This window comes from Anas acuta, chromosome 3, assembly GCF_963932015.1.
Source record: "Anas acuta chromosome 3, bAnaAcu1.1, whole genome shotgun sequence".
NCBI classification, from domain to species: domain Eukaryota; kingdom Metazoa; phylum Chordata; class Aves; order Anseriformes; family Anatidae; genus Anas; species Anas acuta.
Window position 1 is genome coordinate 4,855,522 of NC_088981.1, and position 17,314 is coordinate 4,872,835.

Here is a 17,314-nt window from a genome sequence, read left to right on the forward strand (position 1 = left end):
CAGGTTTCCTGAGTCGAAGTGCAACGAGATATGGCCTAAAATGAACCATTGTTTTAACAATGACATAGTTATTTCCTTTGCAAAGAGTCCTATTTTTAATTATTTTTTCCTTAATCTTTCTATTTTTTTCTACCAATGTTTACAGTATATAGTACAATCCCTCTTGTTAGAATTGTTCTTTGTGTGGCTGGGAGGTGTAAGCAGGCATGTCTGCAGCGAAATGTCTGGGATACCGAGTCCAAAAGGCTTGTGCTACAGGAAGTTCTAAAACAAAACAAAACAAACCTGAAAGACTCCATCATAGTTCCAATATAGAAAACGACTATATCCTTTGGAACATAGCCTGTGTTTCTATTCTGATAGGATGTTTTTTAAAAAAGGATACCTTCTTTTTGAAAATCACATATGCTCCAGCAATGAGGGGATCTTGATTTTGATTACTGAAAGACACGAAAGAAAATCTGCCACTGGCAATGCTTTTTTTTTTTTTTTTTTTTTGTGACTATAAAATATATATAAATATATAAATATATTTTTATACAAAGTAAGAAAAATGTTTGGGATGTGCTCGTGTATTATGGCTGAGGAAAAAAGACTTCTTTTTGCTTGAAGCAAACTCTTCATTCAACTGTTCTGTGAAACCAGAGTTTGGTTAAAAAAAAGCGTTTGCACAAGTAGTTTAGCAAGCATGTCATGCTGCCTCAGCCCTTTGTTCTCATTTATGGAAAGTGAATCGTGCATACTTATATGTTTGTGGACACAAACGACAAATAATTTATCAAGTTATGATCATTTCTGTTGTTTTACAGGATGCTTGCTTGATGGAAATAGCAGACCTGAGGGCCTGTGCTGAATGGGTAATGTATGAAAATGACTCTCGTGGTGGTGAGTTAAGTTGGAATACAACAAAAAATGAAAAGGAAGTTCATTTGTTTTTCTGAGAATCCCATGAAGCACAGAAGTTCACAGAAGAACTGTGTACTTCAGCATCTTTGTGCTGTTTATATGTAGTGTTTTACTGAGGTTTTGAGAAAAGTATTAGTTCTGTTTTTCCTCTTAAAGTTATCACTTCATGGAAACTACTTGGTAGCTGCAAGGTGATTTACAAATTTTGCTGTGCAGTTTCTTTATATTGTTTTGAGCTCCCTTTTGAGAAACCATAAGGAATCTCATCTGCAGGCTAATTGCCATGAGGACAGCCTTTGCTAATTAATCCTAATACTTGGCCCTTCCAGAACTTCTTCTGTCTGAGGGATTCAAAGATTTTTGCCAGTATTTTAGGAGTCTTCTGTGTCAATACACAGGTCTTGCATGAGAACAGTGCAGAAGGTCCTCTGGAAGACTGCATACTGGAAGGCCCCCGGTGTACCTGGGCATTCCCCACTTGGATTTCCTGCCCCTTCAGCTGGCTGCCAGCAATAGCAGGGGATGGAAGGTCCTTTAGGATGTGGCAACTCTCCTGGAGAGAGGACTTATGCAGGGATTTGTTTCTTAGAAGCATCTTCCAAAGTGAATTTTCTTTTAACTTGGTATTAAATCAAGTGTATTTGACAGGTAAACAATGGCACTGAGCTCAATCATGTGCCATTTTAGCATCTTGTTGGCTGGGCGTTAGGGTGAGGAGGTTAGATGATAGGCTTTGGTGTTGTACAGTCTGCTTGGTGTCTGAAAAAGAGCTAGCTGTTGAACAAAATTTAGCAACTTTTTCTATTTAAAGAAAATGTACTGCCTCAACAATGCTAAAGGTGTTCATAGCTATGGGTATTTTCCAGCTAATGCTATTTGGAAATAACCACGTCTCAAGCCAGTGCAGAGTGGCATTACTGTGTATTATCCCTGTGTTTTGTAAGTAACTTCAGAAACATAACAAGCTTAGAGGATGCTGTTTTCTCTAATGAGTTAATATATTAGCATGTCTGGTTTGGTAGATAAGAATGGAAAATGGTTTGCTTCTGGAGAAGGTGGAGGAACTACAGAAAGTCCTTGAGAAAGAATCTCCCTCACACAGCTTGGCCTCAGCTTTTGGTGGAAATACAGGGATGTTAGCAATGTCCCAGTGCAGCCCAATGGATGTTGGGTCAGGTATGTAAAATGTACACGTGTTTTGCATATCTGTGTTCAAAAACATGTAAAGACACTGAATAGGTTCATTCTTCCCCAGACTTGAAATGTGTTTTTTGGCTTCTGAAGGGAACAGTGCAACTTGGTTTCTTGTTTTGAAGCGTTCATTGTTTTGTGCGTGCAGTTGGTGAGGAATGGGTGTCAGTAATAACTCTAGCTGTTTTCATCAATTCGAAAAGTCCAGATACCCCCCTCAGAAGCCTCTCAGCCCCAGGAGTGAAGTTGCGTGGCTGGTTTGAAGCTGAAGGCTATTTCTGTGCAGCACTGAGCTGCCTTTCAGTGGGAAGGAGGCTGTGTGAACAGGGGAGCTTGTGTGCTATGAAGGAGCATGTTCTCAGGGGAAGCAACAAGCTGGAGCAGGCAAACAGGTACCCAGACAGCTACCCAGGGAGACTGAAACTCAGCCTCAGCTCGCTAGGACTGAATGAAATTAGCATTAACAGAATATGAGGAGAAGGAAGGTTTCAGCCAGGAATCAACTATGAATCTGGTCAACGAGGGAAATGGGAAATTCTCACCGAAAAAATGGAAGGGACAGTTTTACAGGAAGTAATAGTTCGTGCTAACCTTCATAGTGGGTAACTCTACAAACTTCTGCATAATTGCTTAAATGATTAATTGCTAAATATCTCAGCTCTCTTGTATTCACGTTTCTGATCCAACTGCCTCAGGAACTCTCACAGTTTTGAATTATCAACTTTATGAACCAACTGATAGGCATTTCTTAATAATTTTAGGATTTCTTGAAGGCAGATATACCCTTTCTAGACTTTCAGGCAAGTAAGTAAGATGTTCTGACACTTCAACTTTTATTCTCATCTAGAGTGAGCATGGTAGAGTTTGTATTAAAAGTTTATGTTAGGAATTTGAGACCACAGGTTCCAGAATTTGAAAATGTGCTCTCTGTTCCTTCTGGAGATGATTAATAAGCACATTTTTTAATTCTAGCTTTAAAGAAACAGGCTTTTGCTGTCTGAAGGATTTTCTGAAAAAAAATTGATTTATTGCAGTGTATTTCCTGTCATGAGTAAATATTACTTTTCTATTGAAGCTTTATGATGGATTGCTAGGCTGAACACAGGTATGTAAAGTGCGTGTACATTTTAAATATTATTGTTGCTTACCACAAGCTCTGGAATAGCATAATGTAGTAAAGAATGTTTATGGACTTTACAATTTTTAAGTTTTGGTTTTACTAAACCAGCAAATCACATCAACTTGTTGATCGTTGGCTTGTCCTCTGCTACTATATTGCTGTAAATGCCTTTGAAATAAAAATGAATGAACTAATTAAACTGAGGCCAAGCAATAATTTGTGAATGTCTTTGTCCTTTTAGGTATTGCTCATTGCTTTACCAGCTGTGATGATGCCCTCAGAAGTTCCAGTGCCTTCAGGTATAAAGGTGTTACTGGACTGAGCTCCACAGAGAAGAACTTAATCAGAAGGGAGGAGATGCAGCAAGAGCTGTAAGAACTGATTTTTGTTTGTTAGCTTTTACTACTTAATACAAAAGGAAATTGTGTTTATATCCACTCTAGAAATTGTACAGTGGCATGAAACATACACTAAAAGCATAGCAAGTTATCAGAAGCCCTTCACGAGAACCATGTATGTCTGTGAGTGTGGAGGGATGTGTTTGAAAACAGAGTAATGAGCCGAATAATGCGATAATGGCAGGGGTTGTAACAGCTCAGTATGCTGGAAACCAGAATTTCCTACCTGTGTTGCAGTAGGGTTACTTACTGTTAATCAGTAACCTGCTTACTCTTACTAACCTTCTTATTACTAACCTGCCTAGTAACTATTGTTAGTAATCGGCTTGTTAGTAAGCCCTAACTATTAGTAGCAAGTTTGGAGCTGTGCAAAGGCAAATATATTTGGTTTTAGTCTTGTTGGCAACTGGCTTCCATGGTACCTTATCTGTTCACGCAATTAAACACAGTTTTGTTGCCAGTCTTAATTGTCAGAAAAGAAAACTGTTTCTTGCCTGTGGACATCTGTCCTCCCTGTACTACAGCCACTTAAGCATGTGGGGGATTTTCCTGTGTCTAATCCTTGGATGCAGCACTGTGAGACACTGATTATCATAACTGGCTACTGCTAAAAGCGAGAAGTCCTGTTTGTTCGTCCCATCCTTTAACCTCAAGCACTCCTTTTGGCTGGGCTAATTTAATGACTTAATTTGACTCGGAAGGGTCTGCAAAACAAGGCGGAAAAGATGGGAAGAAAGCTGCCCTTTCTTGGGAGTTCAGCTGCCCATGAAAGGATTAACGTTGTGGGTAAACATGATGCACTTCCTCTGAAGTATGCGGTGATGCCCTGTAAGACTGGAATAGGGATTTATTTCTGAGTTTGTGCACACTTAGCATGCTGGAAGCCTCTTAATGCTGTTACTCTGTAATACAAAACTAATATCTAAAGCAGTCCATCAGGTCCCACAACTTTCTTTGTATCTGCGCAGTTCATCTTACACGATCCCTGATTTTTATGCTTCTACATTTGACTGATGGTCTTTTTAGTATACAAGTAGGGAGGGGAATTTTTCTGATACTATTGTAAGCCTTAGTTTTAAACTGGCATTTCTGAAATACCTTGAATTCCTGTTGAAGAAAGAAGCAATTTTGAGTTTTGCTGGCATATGCAAGAGCTTTTTTTTTTTTTTTTTTCTTTTCCTCCCAAAGCCAAGTAATTAGCAAAATACATGTATTATACAACCAGAGATGTAAAACTGAAATTCCACTGAACAGACCTCAAGCCATTTCCAATTTTATCTGCATGTTTTAAGTTAGTAAGCGTGCATCTGCCATCTCTTGTAATCACGGACTAGTTGGTCTTTCTGGACAAATGTATTTGGCATACAAACCTTGTTTGACAGAAATTTATGGGCAAATCTATAGACATACTTTCAGAAATAGTTCTTAATGCATGGTTTGATTTTTTGGAGTACCTGTATCTGCTATACTGAGGCAAACATTTTGCTTTCTGCCATTCTGGAAGTGCGAGGACTCTAAATGAGACAATTAAATCATTTCAAATTAGTGATGACTTTAAAAGTTTTCTTCAAAAACAATTTTTTTTTTTTTGTTAATCTGTTTTTCAGCAGCTGTAACCTTGTGTGTAATTCCAATATTTAATTCAGGAAGGTAATGATGCAATAATTTTTCCTTAAAGGAAAAGAGAACGTAACCTCCTGCTTGATGTTTTGGTAATTATGAATTCCAGAAGATAGTTTCTAGAGGAAGTGGTACCATATATACAAAGAAAGCTAGAGAAATGCAGGGGAGATTTGGAAGTCAGAAACTGAAAGACAAACACCGTACTGAAAAGAGGGGCTGTTGTCTGTTGAAAGCACAAAGTGTTGTCTAATAGTCCATGGTGGCATCTTTTCTTGCTCCCATACCCTTGTTGGATTCCAGCTGGATGTTGTGCTTCCTGTGGCAGATGTCAGCAGATGCAAGGGGGGGAAGCTTAGTATGGAATTTCCAAAAAAGGCTCCACCTTGTATTCAGCATTGTGAGAATTACTTTGAAACCCAGAAGGGATGTCTTTGCAGACTTGCTTGTACTGTTCTTCCAAACCTGTTGGAAATATTTTGCCTGACACATCCTTAGATTTTTAGATTTCCTTTTTATGATGAGAATTTGTGGTCAATTACCTGTTGCCCAAAAGTCATCTGGGTCTTTCTTCTTATAGCTTTAGGTGACAAATTCCCGTTACAGAAGTTATTCCTGCACTTTGAAATACTTATTTAAGAGTACAGTCTACAAAGTGATCCTCTTCTTCCCATGTGATATTTTTAATCCTTTTTAAATACACCTTCCTCATTTTCTTTGCAAATTTTTTGAACATGTTTCTACTTCTGTGTTTTGGACATTAATTAAAATACTAGTCAGAATATTCAATAATCTGTGAGAAACTTCTGTTCATCTCCCTCCTGATAGTTTCTCTGAAAGCATAACTCAGAATCTGTCCTTTAATGAGCTTCTTACCTTAAAATGTTTCTATTATATCATCCTTAGTGATTCAAATGAATTATTTTTCTCCATGTTAATTGCATTAAATAGATTTGAGTTCTGACAGAAAGCAGTACATATTTTATTCTGCTTTCCTATTGTACTATACTACATCTTGGTAATTTACCAAAACCTCTCATCTGGATTTGAATTTTTGTGCTGAGGTTACTGTATTTTTTTTCATTAAATACAGACATCTTCATTTAAACATCATTATCCTTTTAGCTTTTTCTTGTCTCATCTACATTTTAAATCATCCACCTGACTGTGCTGGGGAGGGAAGACTTAGCTTTTAGGCCTGCCTACTGTTCATCTCATGACAGTATGGTATCCACACCTCTTTTTATTGTTTAGTCATATATCTGAAACTTTTGTTGCTGTACTTGCTTCATGAGATTTAATTCATCCTGACCAGTCTCTCCACATTTTGTTCTTTCATGTGACTTTTCATTGCTATTTCATTCCTTTTTAAATCCTTATTGGAGTACTTATCCCCATATATTTTCTTAGGGTGTTATTTATCCATACAGTATTTTTTTCTTGCTTGTAATGCTACTACTGAATAGCTTTTTTATTTAGATTTCACATTGCTTTCCTTTTCAACATCTGTGCTTCTCAAAGTGGTTGCCCTAATGTCTCAGAGTTTAATATTCTTTTTCCAAATTAAAGAATCCTATATATGTTATTGTCAAATGAAAACCCCACCTTTTCTTTGATCATTCTTGTTGAATTCTTCCAGTCCTATAACAAATAAATCAATCCCTTTTAAGATGGGAGGGCCAGGACTGCTCACAGTATTCATGCTGGAATTTATTTTTTCCAGTATATGGTATCGTATAATCTAGGAATATTTTTTTTACCCTCACATGCATTTATTTGCAATTGCTAAAAATGAATGATATCTACTCTTCTGTCATTCCACTTCATAAGATCACTTGGCATGTTCTTTGCAGTCAGGTGAATTTAATCATAGCATTGAATACTCTGTGGCCTCAGCACTACAGATCACATCTGAGTATGTTGAACAATGTGAATCTCATTGAATGTCTGCTGATAAGTGCATTTACACTGTTAAAATTGACCTTTTCTTCCCTGATGGCTTAAGTGATTACTAATTCATGAGGACCTTTCTTCTTGTACAGTAAGGCTGGCTTACTTGGGATCTTTTAATGGCACATTGTCAATTAGTTAAACCATATCAACAGGATTTCCTTAGTCCATATGGTTCTGCTTGGCTCTTTTGGACATGCCAGAAAAGTTGAGGCATAACCTCCAAAAGCTGTGCTTAACTCTTCCTTGTTATATCACAGTTATCCATGTGTTCATTAAATCTGTTCTTCTGAAGATTGTTTTTGCTACCTCCTAGTTCAAATGAGGTTTTCAGTGACATTTCTTATGCTCTGTCTTACTGGCTCAACAATTATACATATAATTGTTAATGTATAATATATAATGTATAATATATAATGTATAATTTGTTAATGTGTTAAGATTTTATAGACTGATTTGAAAATTCTTCAAATAATCTCTATATGAGAAAACACTCTGAAGCTTGTCTGCTTTCTTTCAAAACAAACAAAAACTTGTTTCCAAAAGAGATACATATCAGTAATATGTGGCTATAAATTCAATAACATATTGTACAACTTTTCAGAATTATCATATAATTACCGCAAGCTAACCAATATTGAGTTTATATTGTGGCGTTGTCAAGTATAACTTCATTGTAAACTAATATTTTAATTGTGAAACAATGATTAATATTTTAATATAAGATAAATATGCAATGGAAATTTTATTTAAATAAAACAAATAAGTTTAGAATTCATATTAGTTAGGCCACACTTCAGAATAAATTAAAAAAAAAAAGGAAAGATAAAAATCCAAACACTAGGACACAGTTTCTCAAAGTCTGGAGGAAGAAATAATAGATTTAGTTAGTGCTTTTACATGCAGTTTGGAAGGAAACCTGAGGAAAACAAACAACACTCCCCTTCCCCAACCTAAAACAAACAAAAAAAGCCAAACCCATATCCCTAGTCATTGCAGATGCTTTTGCAAACTCGTTAGTTTTAAGAAATATAATATTTACTGTTCAATGAACGTGTTTTGAGTGCTTGTGCAAAGTCATAGTATACTGTTCTCTACTAAGCAGAGAAAGCTTGTTTGAAATCCTTATTTGTGGTTTGTTACATAAATGTTTTCTTCTACTTTCTTTCCTAACACTGTATTTGACAGGTTAGCAGGAAAGCTAGTAACAGTAGGAGAAGCCACTAGCAATATATATAGAGGGGAAAAACAAACAAACAAAAAACAAAACTAAACTAAACTAAAAAAACACCGACTTGCATGTTGTGTTGTGTAGTAGCTGAAGTCCTGAGTAACAAGTGTGTGAAGAAAGGTACTAAAGCACTTCCTTAGCAGACTTCCATGCAACTACAGTTGGTGAGTTGTAAGGTTCTCTTTTTAAAGTATGCTTACTATCTCAATAAAGAAACTTAATGTCGGCATTTGTTATTATGGTAATGGACTATTTCACATGATCACAGGAAGAGCTCTTTAAAACAAAATGGAGGGGAAAGAACACAATTTTCTATCTTGGTTAGGTAGTAATACAAGATCTGGTAGCATAACGTGTTTTTTTTCTCAAGATATTCTACTGACTTTTCTTCTACCTCACTTGTCTACAAATGTTAAAAAGCTCTGTAAGAGTTTAAATGACTCCTCTCAGTGTATTTTGGTGCATCTTTTTTTCTTCTCTATAGGAACAGCCTTCAGCAACTGCGATGCTCTTTGTATATTAGCTGAACAAAACACTGAAGTTGATCTAACAGCTTGTTTCCTCCAAAAGGAGTCACTTCTTTTCTGGCCCTGGCACTCCTCTGACCCATCACTGAGCCAATTCAGCTCACTTAAGTGGGGAGAGAACAAGCTCCCTGGGAGCAGGAGGGAGGAACTGCACAGATGAATTTGGCCATTTTGTCTAACTGCAGTTGTCTACAGCTGCTCTGCTGAAAACAATGAGAGGTCTTGCACAACAAACCCTTGCCAGTTCGTTGCCATCCTAGAAGATATTGCAGGAACAGAGCCCAAAAGGACTGCGATGTTTGAGCCTGGGAGGCATTGATAATAGCAAATTGCTACTCCAAAATCTCAGCTGGCTTTGCCAGTACACGGAAAAGCTGAACATGCTAAGACCTCAGTAGTTAACAACACAGCATGCAAGACATTATTTTTAACCACTGTTTGGTGTTAATTTTATGAACCAAACTGCACTAATGTCACAGAGGTCTAAAATAAAGAAGATGAATCAGTAATTTTCTTGGTGGAAAGGAATAACTTGATCTTTCTCACTGGAAAATCAACAAGGTTTCTGTGCTAAAAAGACTGCAAAGCTAAGAGCTTTAAATTCACAAAATTTCATATCACTAGCAAAAAGACAAATTTTTCTTTAGTGTCTATTTCACCGCCAGCAATGAAATAGGTTCCTGAGCACCAGCCTGTCCTGTCTGCCTGCCCTTCAGTCAGCTTCACCATCACTGTCTTTCTCTTCCGAATCATCACTTTCGTATTCCTCATCCTCGTACCCAAAGGCACCCTCAGCTTCAGGGTCGGACTGACCCTCTTGCGGCTCAGGGGACCGGTCAGACTGAGAGCTAGGTCTTGACCGATTCTCCTCCTCATCTTCCTCCTCCTCCAGGGAATGGTCACGTGGAAGGCCTGCCTTTGCTTCCCCATCCTCCTCTTCACAGTGTTGGTCAGAACTGGGGCTGGCCTCCCCTGTGTGGCAAGGCTGCTGAACGTGAGGGCTGGCTCTGGTCTCCTCCTCGTCCTCTGCCTCACTGGATTTACTGTCTTTTGTGGAAGCTCTGACACCTTCTCTCTTCTCTTCCTCCTCCTCGCAGGACTGCTCAGCCTGAGGGCTGATGTCAACTGCTTCTGCTGAAAGGAAGGATTCCCTTTCTTTCACTTTATCCTTGTTGGCTCTGAAAAGACAATTTGTATGTTATTTTTATTTTCAGGTAATGTGTTTTAAAGTAGCTTTTAAAGGATTACGCCCTTCAGGTAATCTAGGACAAATCCTGGTAGACTTGGCTGGAGTGTAATTGGTGAAGGAAAAGGGAAGGGGGGATACTAGAGTCTGCTTTTATGCTAGACAGTAACAGTATTACTTACATATATATATTAATTTTTCCATTTATTTTTCATTTTTTCCATATCTAATTAGGTATTACGTCATAATATTGAATGCATATTGAGAAGTATTTTTATAAGGCTTACTTTAAAAAAACAGTAAAAGTAATGCAGTATGAAATGACTTCTCAGCAACCTGCCAGAATTTTTGGTAAAAGGAACCAACCAAAAATGTTTCTTATTCTTCATTTTTCTTTGAAATGCCTTGTGTGTAGCATTACCAGTGCTCTCCTTGGATTTACGAAATGATATTTAATTCAGGAAAAACAGTAAAATGTACAGTAATGCTAGCATTAGTATTACTAACTATATCCAGTAAAATATTTACCTGGGAGATACTGCAAATAATTTTCTCAACACTGAAAATGACTTTCTAATTTCTAGATATGTAGTGGCAAAAAAAAAAAAAAAAAAAAAAAGCCTTCAGTAATCTCTACCTTTCTTTGACATCAAGACCAAAATCTTCAGCATTGGAGCATCCTAGCAATTTAGTTGTTTGTCCTTTCTTTGAAACAAACTCTGGACATACCCCCAGAGCTCTCAGTGTATTAGAATAATGCTTTTCTGCAGCTATTCTGGCATTTTTCTGTAGGAAAAACACAATGGTTAAGTATTATCTAAATGCATTAAATGGCCTGTCTTCAGATACTTTTGTTTATTAATACTCTGTTTCCTAATTTGCATCTGGCAAGTTGAATTATTAACTGCAGGGGAGAATGGCAAAACCACATGAAAATTTTATACCAGGTTTTCCTCCTTTTTCCTTTACTAGTTTAAATGCAGATTGCTCCCTGCACCCACTGAGTAATGAAAAGCTCTATAGTCTGTATGCTGTTACTGAGGGAGGAGGAAGAAGGTGCAGATAGGAAAAATCAGAAGTAGTTTTCCTAGGGCTTCTCCCTTCCCCCTTCTCCTTCTGTCTTCCCTCTGGGGGAGCTGCTGCTCAAAAAGATGGTATTGGTTTACCCTCTTACAGTGCTCTCTGATGAATGGCCTAGATCTGTATCTCTGTCTCTGAAATGGAGGGGGTGAACTCTAGACCTCCAGGTAACACCTGAGTGAGGAGGACTTGTCCAATCTGCATTAATGTTCCTGCCCCTGCAGTGGTGGCAGACCAAGGAGCACACGCAGAAGGGACAAGGGAACTGGTGAGGTACAACTTGGTATCTCTCTGTGCTTGTCACACAGTCAGGGACTACACTACCACCACGTGGTTGTAAGGAAATGGAGAAATTAAAATACTGCATCTCAGCTTCACAGTAGACATGAAGAATGCTTGAGTTCTCTTAGCACTTTTCCCAACTTAAACCTCTCATGTTTTTGCCGTATGTTCTTGTTTTATTTACAGCTGTGTTATAATTGAATCAGATGACATGTTTAGAACAGCCACCTCTCCTCCCTGTGCAAGCCTGCCGTGAACACTTACAGAAAAATAATATTTACACAGAGGTGGAGCAATGGAGATTAGAATGGACAAATACTGGCCGAAAAAATAGTGTTCAAATACCTTCTAAAAATGCTTGACTGACTACAAGTGCTATACACAGTAATTGAAGATGACATTAAAAAGAACGGAGAAGCAAGACAACCTGAGTGACTCTTTCCAAAAGCAATGGCCTTTGGTTTACTCTTTCTTCCATTTCTTGTAACTCTTGCAAATATTCTTGCATTCTCTGCTTCTCGTAATTCCTAAGGGAAATACAACAAATGATTATTGTCTATAATAGAAGAAGTAATTTCCTACAGCAGACCAAAGTCGAATTGCTTATGACAAACTTAATGTTGTCCTACTTAAAAATATATAAAAGATAAGTTTTTTATGATGGAAGAATCTTTTGCTATTTTACCAACCCCTCTTCTAACAAGAAGGGTGGCTATGTTCTGGATCATAGTACCCTTTTTTCCTAGCTGCTTTGTCAAGGTCTCAGTGTGGTGGGATGACAGAACCGTTGCTTCGTCAGCTGAAATGATAGCTCAGGTCATAGCAAGTCCTTGCTAATCCAGCTAGCATGGGCTGTAATCCCGTGTGTGTGACAAAGACCCTGATGATGCACTGTTGATTCACATCCCTTAAGGCTTTAACACTGGCCCCATAAAATTTGGAGCTAGTTCTTGCAGATCTAGTTCATTGCCTCAGTTCTAACACGGATTATTTTGTCAGGCAGTGTGGGAACACATGGAGCCAGCTCAGGGTTGTACCTGAGCTCCCAAGTTCTTTGCAACCTGGAGTGCTGGCAAACGAAGCAGAGGACGTGTCAGGGGCTGTAGCATGAAGCACTACAGGACTCACTAATTAGCTTAAGCATAGCTGAAGGGGGGCTGCACTGGCCCTGGAAATAACATGGCTGTGTTCACGTGGTGCTGCACCTCCGTTCCTAAATCTTGCTGGGTCGACGTTCATCTGCACTGGGCCAGCTCTAGCGTTACCAGGTCAGGCACTGAAGGGAGGGTATGAGAGCTCGGGGACATCTCTCTTCCCCGCCTCCTCTTCCCCTACCACTCTCTGAATATGGCTGTGCATTAAGGCAAGTTATTTACCATTTTAAGGGAGTGAACTTCATTGTTTCTACGTGCTTGCTCTCTCAGAAGGCTTTCTACAAACCCAATTATCTGTTAGAAGAGCACTTACATTAATGTACCTTATTACCCAGCCCATGTTGCAATAAGCATTATCAAGTTAAGCACTTGTACCACCCTTAATGCATCAGCACTAGGGAAGGAGTCTTGCTTTGTAATAGCATCATTTTATGTGCAGAGAAGAATTAAGTGTGAGTTTTTTCACTATACTCCTAAAATCTGATTAAGCTAAATACTGTAATGTGAAGTCTGCTGTTGAATGAACTTAAATCAAATCCGTAAATACACCCACTGTCTTTCCTAATTCTCCACCTTGCTGCTGTAATTCAGGTTGCTTTCTGCTTCTGTCCCAGAGTCAGCAGATCATCTGCCCAGGCACGATTGCATTATAAAGCTCCTGTTATTAACAGTACCTGCTGGTCATGTCCAGAAAGCATTGGGCTTGAACTCTGACTGACACAATAATTAGAAGGGACTGTCCCTTTTGTTCTGCATCTCTACTGATGCATCTCTGCTGTCCAGGACCCTACCTAAGCCCCACTTCTCCTAGACCATTGCTGTTTCTTCTCCGTGCTTTGGCTTCATCTGTCTTTGGACTACGTGGCAGCTTCCTGCTTTACTGTTGATACAAGTGCTAAACTCAAGTAATACTACTATTTTGCTTTTCTTTCTGAAGTGGGGAACTATTAGGACAAAGAAATGAATTGTGCAGCCATATCAACATCTGCCAACCCAGCACTCTCAAGGATGTTCTGCAATTACGCTACACCTTTTCCTTACCATTTTTTAAACTTAACTTTCATTGCTACTTGGTACGTCAATTTAGAAAAGACTGGACTCTCCCGTTAGCTGGTCTGTAACACTATGAAGTAGAAGGTATAGACTGAGATATTAGAATGGGCAGCAGTTTTCCCAGTTGCGATACTAAATTTGGCCACATTTGTTTTTAACTAGCTGCTGGTACAGTGTATAATTTATCAAATGAGTAATTTCATACACTTAAACTCTGCTATTTTTTACATTGTATGCTTAACATACAATGTAAATTCAGAGGTTCAGGATTCAGGGGAATGAAACAATATACCTGAATGTTTCTAATTTGGATTTAGACATCTGAGCTAGGCTCTGATGTGGGTCATTGGCCTCAGCCCGAGTTGTAACAATTTTCTGCAGTTTTTTCGTTCTTTGTTTCTGCTTTGTCCTGTTTCTTTTTTGTTGTTCTTCCAGCTTTCTCTTTTCCTCAAGTGAATTCCTGGGTGGAAAAATAAACTAAAACTGAATTCATTTGGAAGCAAGAGCAAGACTTCAAAGGAAGTTTTGGTAAAGGAAATTCAAAGGAAAAAAAAGAGTGAAAACAGGGTTGGTGTAAAAGGGCACGTGATACACGCCATTGTAAGGGATTCAGGTGTAACTTGGGAAACTGCAGTCGTTTGTCCCTTTCCTGTGGGCACGTTCAGAAATATGCACTACTGGTTTTGGAAAAATCAAATACTAATGAAGTCCTGTATTCAGTATTTTAGTGTAAGGACTTAATTATAGTATAAAACTTAATATATTTAAGTCTCATATTCACTGTACGGAAGAATTAACGACATCTGTAGAAGTACAAAAGAAGTCTACTCTAAGTATTTATAAAATGCAGAACATCACTAAAGTGGTCACCTGATGGCTTGTAGCCTTCGTTGTGTGGATTGAGTGATTTTTGGTGATTTAGATTCTCCAAATCCCGAGAGAGGTGAATTTGCACCTCTCGTTTGAGGTTTACGTCTTGGAGAGGTGTATGGCCAGCGTGTTTCCTTCAACCTTTCTTCATCCTCTTGAATGTCCCTCAAAATCTTCCCCTTGTTTGAAGGAATGTGTGGAGTACGAAGATCAAATGGTTCACAGACTGTAAGGTGTTTCACCTGTTTTTTTTGCAGGAGCCGTTTCTGAAATTTCTGGTGGAGTCGTTCAAAATCTGGAACATCTGGTTTGATCTTGGGTTTATGTTCTGTCTCCTTTGGTTCCACGCACTTGTGTTTCTTCTTTTTATTGGTGTTCTTTAAAGCCAGCCTGCTGGTGGGTAGGGATGAATTACGCAGCAACTCCTCAGCTCTCATTCTAATCCTAATTTCTCTGTAGAGCTCTTCCTCCTGTAACTTGTCATTAACAGCTGGACTATAAACACATTTAGGAATTGGTTTTGCTTTGAATGGTTTTGGTTTCTTTTCAGGTGTGGAAAGGTCTCTTAATTGCATTTTCCTAATTTCATTCCTTTGCTTCTCTCTTTCAATGAATTTAAATGGCTTCTGAGAAGCCAAGAGCTTGAGTTTGCTTCTCTCTTTCACGGACTTCCTGCGCTCTTCATTTCTTTGTATGATTTCATGGTAGAGCGGAAGGAAGACTGCAGCGGGCACTGGGTTAGCTCGGAATTTTTTCTGACACTCCGCTTCTTCCTCCAGCTGCTTCTTCAGTAAGTTATTTTCCATTTCAATCTGGGACTTTGATTTGACGTTCTGTTCTTTTTTTCTAGCTTCTCGAATGGTCATCTGGAAAGGCTTGGGCACAGTCACTTTTGGTGACCATGCCTTCTGCTTCTTCCGCGTCATTCTGAAGACCGGCGAGTTTGGTAAGCTGTGTTTGGTTCGGGCAATGTAGTCTTCCACAGAGAACCCGTCCCACATTTTTTCAATCCGTTGCTTAGCAAATGATGATGATCCAGTTTCACTACCGTTTTCTTCAAATGCTAATTCTTTGTCAGACCCACCAGATACACCTGAGCCTAAGGGATCGCTTAAGTCAGAGTCAGAGAAGGATTTGTGCAAATTTAGAGGCTGATATGAGCTCTTCTCCCAAGTTGGCCTTAAAAAAGGGAAGAAAAAGAAAAAAAAAAAAAGCTGTTTTGAGTCCAGTCCAATATTAATGCAAATTAAAAAAAACCTGTGCTTTACTAGACACATTGCCGAGTCCCTGCCATGTACACATTGTAGATCTCAAGGTGAATAAGCATTTTAATGATTATAATTAACTTAATTAACTTTTCTGTAATGATCTGCTTATAGGAAAGGGGGAGAGTAACATTTTCCAGCTGCAGCAAAAAACTGCTGTATTTACTGGTGTCTGCAAAGCACTTGAGAACCTTCAGGTAAGAGGTACCCCAAAACTTACCTGCAACACCCATTAGAAGCAGCATCTTTCCTGGCCACAGGCTGTACTCCTTTTAAATAGAGTTTATTCCGATACATACTTTCTAACTTTGCCATGGTCTCCACATGGGCATTCTTCAACTCTTCTAGCTTCAAGTAATATTCTTGATTAGAAGTGCACATTTTGGAAAAGTCTATCCATTTGTTACTGTCTCCATGTAGAGGGAGGGTCTGCTCTCTGTCAGCATTTGAATCCACATCAAGAGCATCCTAGAAGAGATTTGTAAATTTTTCTGATTCTTAGGATGAAGAGCAACAATGTGTTTAACATTGCTTTATTTGTCTAATGCATGAAGCACTAACACCACATAGATACCTGGATAAGGATTTTCACGTGAGTCACATGGAATAATCTTATTGTATAATAATTTACATCCTGAGGCTACTGAAGTCTGTCTCTGTAATCAATGTGTTTGTATCAGGAAATGAGATCAAGGATTTATCAGAAGAAAAAAAGCTTGGCCATTTTGTTAAAAAAAAAGAAAAAAAGCGTAATCCTTCCTTGCTCAGTACACAGCTCTAAAAAAAGCCTTAAACCACAAACCGCCCTTCTGTGTCTTGCAGCATTCTGAAGTCAAGTCACTAGGTGCTGTAGGAACGCTGCTTTAGCCATTTCTGTGACATGCTGTGCTGTGAGCGGGATCTGCACAAGCTTCAGTTCAAACAGCGCTGGGCAGCCCGCCCTTGTGTGGAGGTAAGCATGCTGCATGGTGGCTCACCCTTCGGAGAGCTTGCACAAGTCTAATAACCAGTGCTGTCAAACCCAGGTTAGGCTGCATTAAAAAGGCTTCCTTTGCATTACGTTAAGCGCTGCTTAAGGAAGCTACGGGACCAGTTCCTTCACCTAAAAACAGCACAACAAATAGCATAACACCCTTCCACACTTTTTTTTTCTTTCTTTTCTTTGCATCATCCCCCACCCGCCAAGCCCCAAACCCTTCCCCCGGCTTTCGGCACTAACCCTTCCTCCACCCCTCTCAGCCAGCCGCGGGGCTTAAGGGCCCAGCAGCTCCCCCCGGCCGCCCTTCCCTGCTCCCCGTGCCCGTGCCGGCGGTACCTGGGCGGCCGGGGCCCGGCTGCTGGCGCCGGGAGGGGAGCGGGGCCCGGGGGCCGCAGGCACGGCTGCCATGGCTCCGGCGCTGGGGCCGGTCCCGGCTCGCTCAGGGCCCGCCTCGCTGCGGGGGGAGCCGGGATTAGCGAGCGCAGGCGGGGCCCCACGCCTC

At 39.4% G+C, this 17,314-nt stretch overlaps 1 protein-coding gene and 1 long non-coding RNA gene across 3 annotated transcripts in view; one reads left to right on the forward strand and one right to left on the reverse strand.

The window, feature by feature from the left end:
- The window catches only part of LOC137853238 (uncharacterized), a 32,336-nt gene that overhangs the window by 13,854 nt on the left and 1,168 nt on the right, over positions 1 to 17,314 (forward strand). Inside the window, exons 5-9 of the long non-coding RNA XR_011094343.1 lie at positions 810 to 857; positions 3,459 to 3,588; positions 15,419 to 15,514; positions 15,948 to 16,030; positions 16,656 to 16,785. This is a non-coding gene — a long non-coding RNA (uncharacterized lncRNA). The remainder of the gene's footprint in view (positions 1 to 809; positions 858 to 3,458; positions 3,589 to 15,418; positions 15,515 to 15,947; positions 16,031 to 16,655; positions 16,786 to 17,314) is intronic.
- Positions 7,907 to 17,266, reverse strand: FAM161A (FAM161 centrosomal protein A). 2 transcript variants are annotated; one of them, XM_068675376.1, is made up of 7 exons: positions 17,149 to 17,266; positions 16,054 to 16,301; positions 14,569 to 15,747; positions 13,991 to 14,158; positions 11,919 to 12,018; positions 10,767 to 10,915; positions 7,907 to 10,121 (listed from the first exon to the last, which is right to left on the reverse strand). In XM_068675376.1, exons 1-7 carry the CDS (start codon positions 17,218 to 17,220, stop codon positions 9,656 to 9,658), a joined length of 2,382 nt encoding a protein of 793 aa, XP_068531477.1. In that variant the 5' UTR covers positions 17,221 to 17,266; the 3' UTR covers positions 7,907 to 9,655. The 2 variants fall into 2 exon arrangements, with proteins under 2 accessions (XP_068531477.1, XP_068531478.1); XM_068675377.1 differs by lacking the exon at positions 13,991 to 14,158.

Bases quoted from the DNA above. Each gene is read 5' to 3' on its own strand.
- FAM161A (XM_068675376.1), bottom strand. From the start codon at position 17,220: ATGGCAGCCGTGCCTGCGGCCCCCGGGCCCCGCTCCCCTCCCGGCGCC. The intron at 12,019-13,990 runs GTATATTGTTTC...TATTTCCCTTAG, and splicing joins TCCAAATTAGAAACATTCAG to GAATTACGAGAAGCAGAGAA. The intron at 10,122-10,766 runs GTAGAGATTACT...TTGTCTTTTCAG, and splicing joins GGTCTTGATGTCAAAGAAAG to AGCCAACAAGGATAAAGTGA.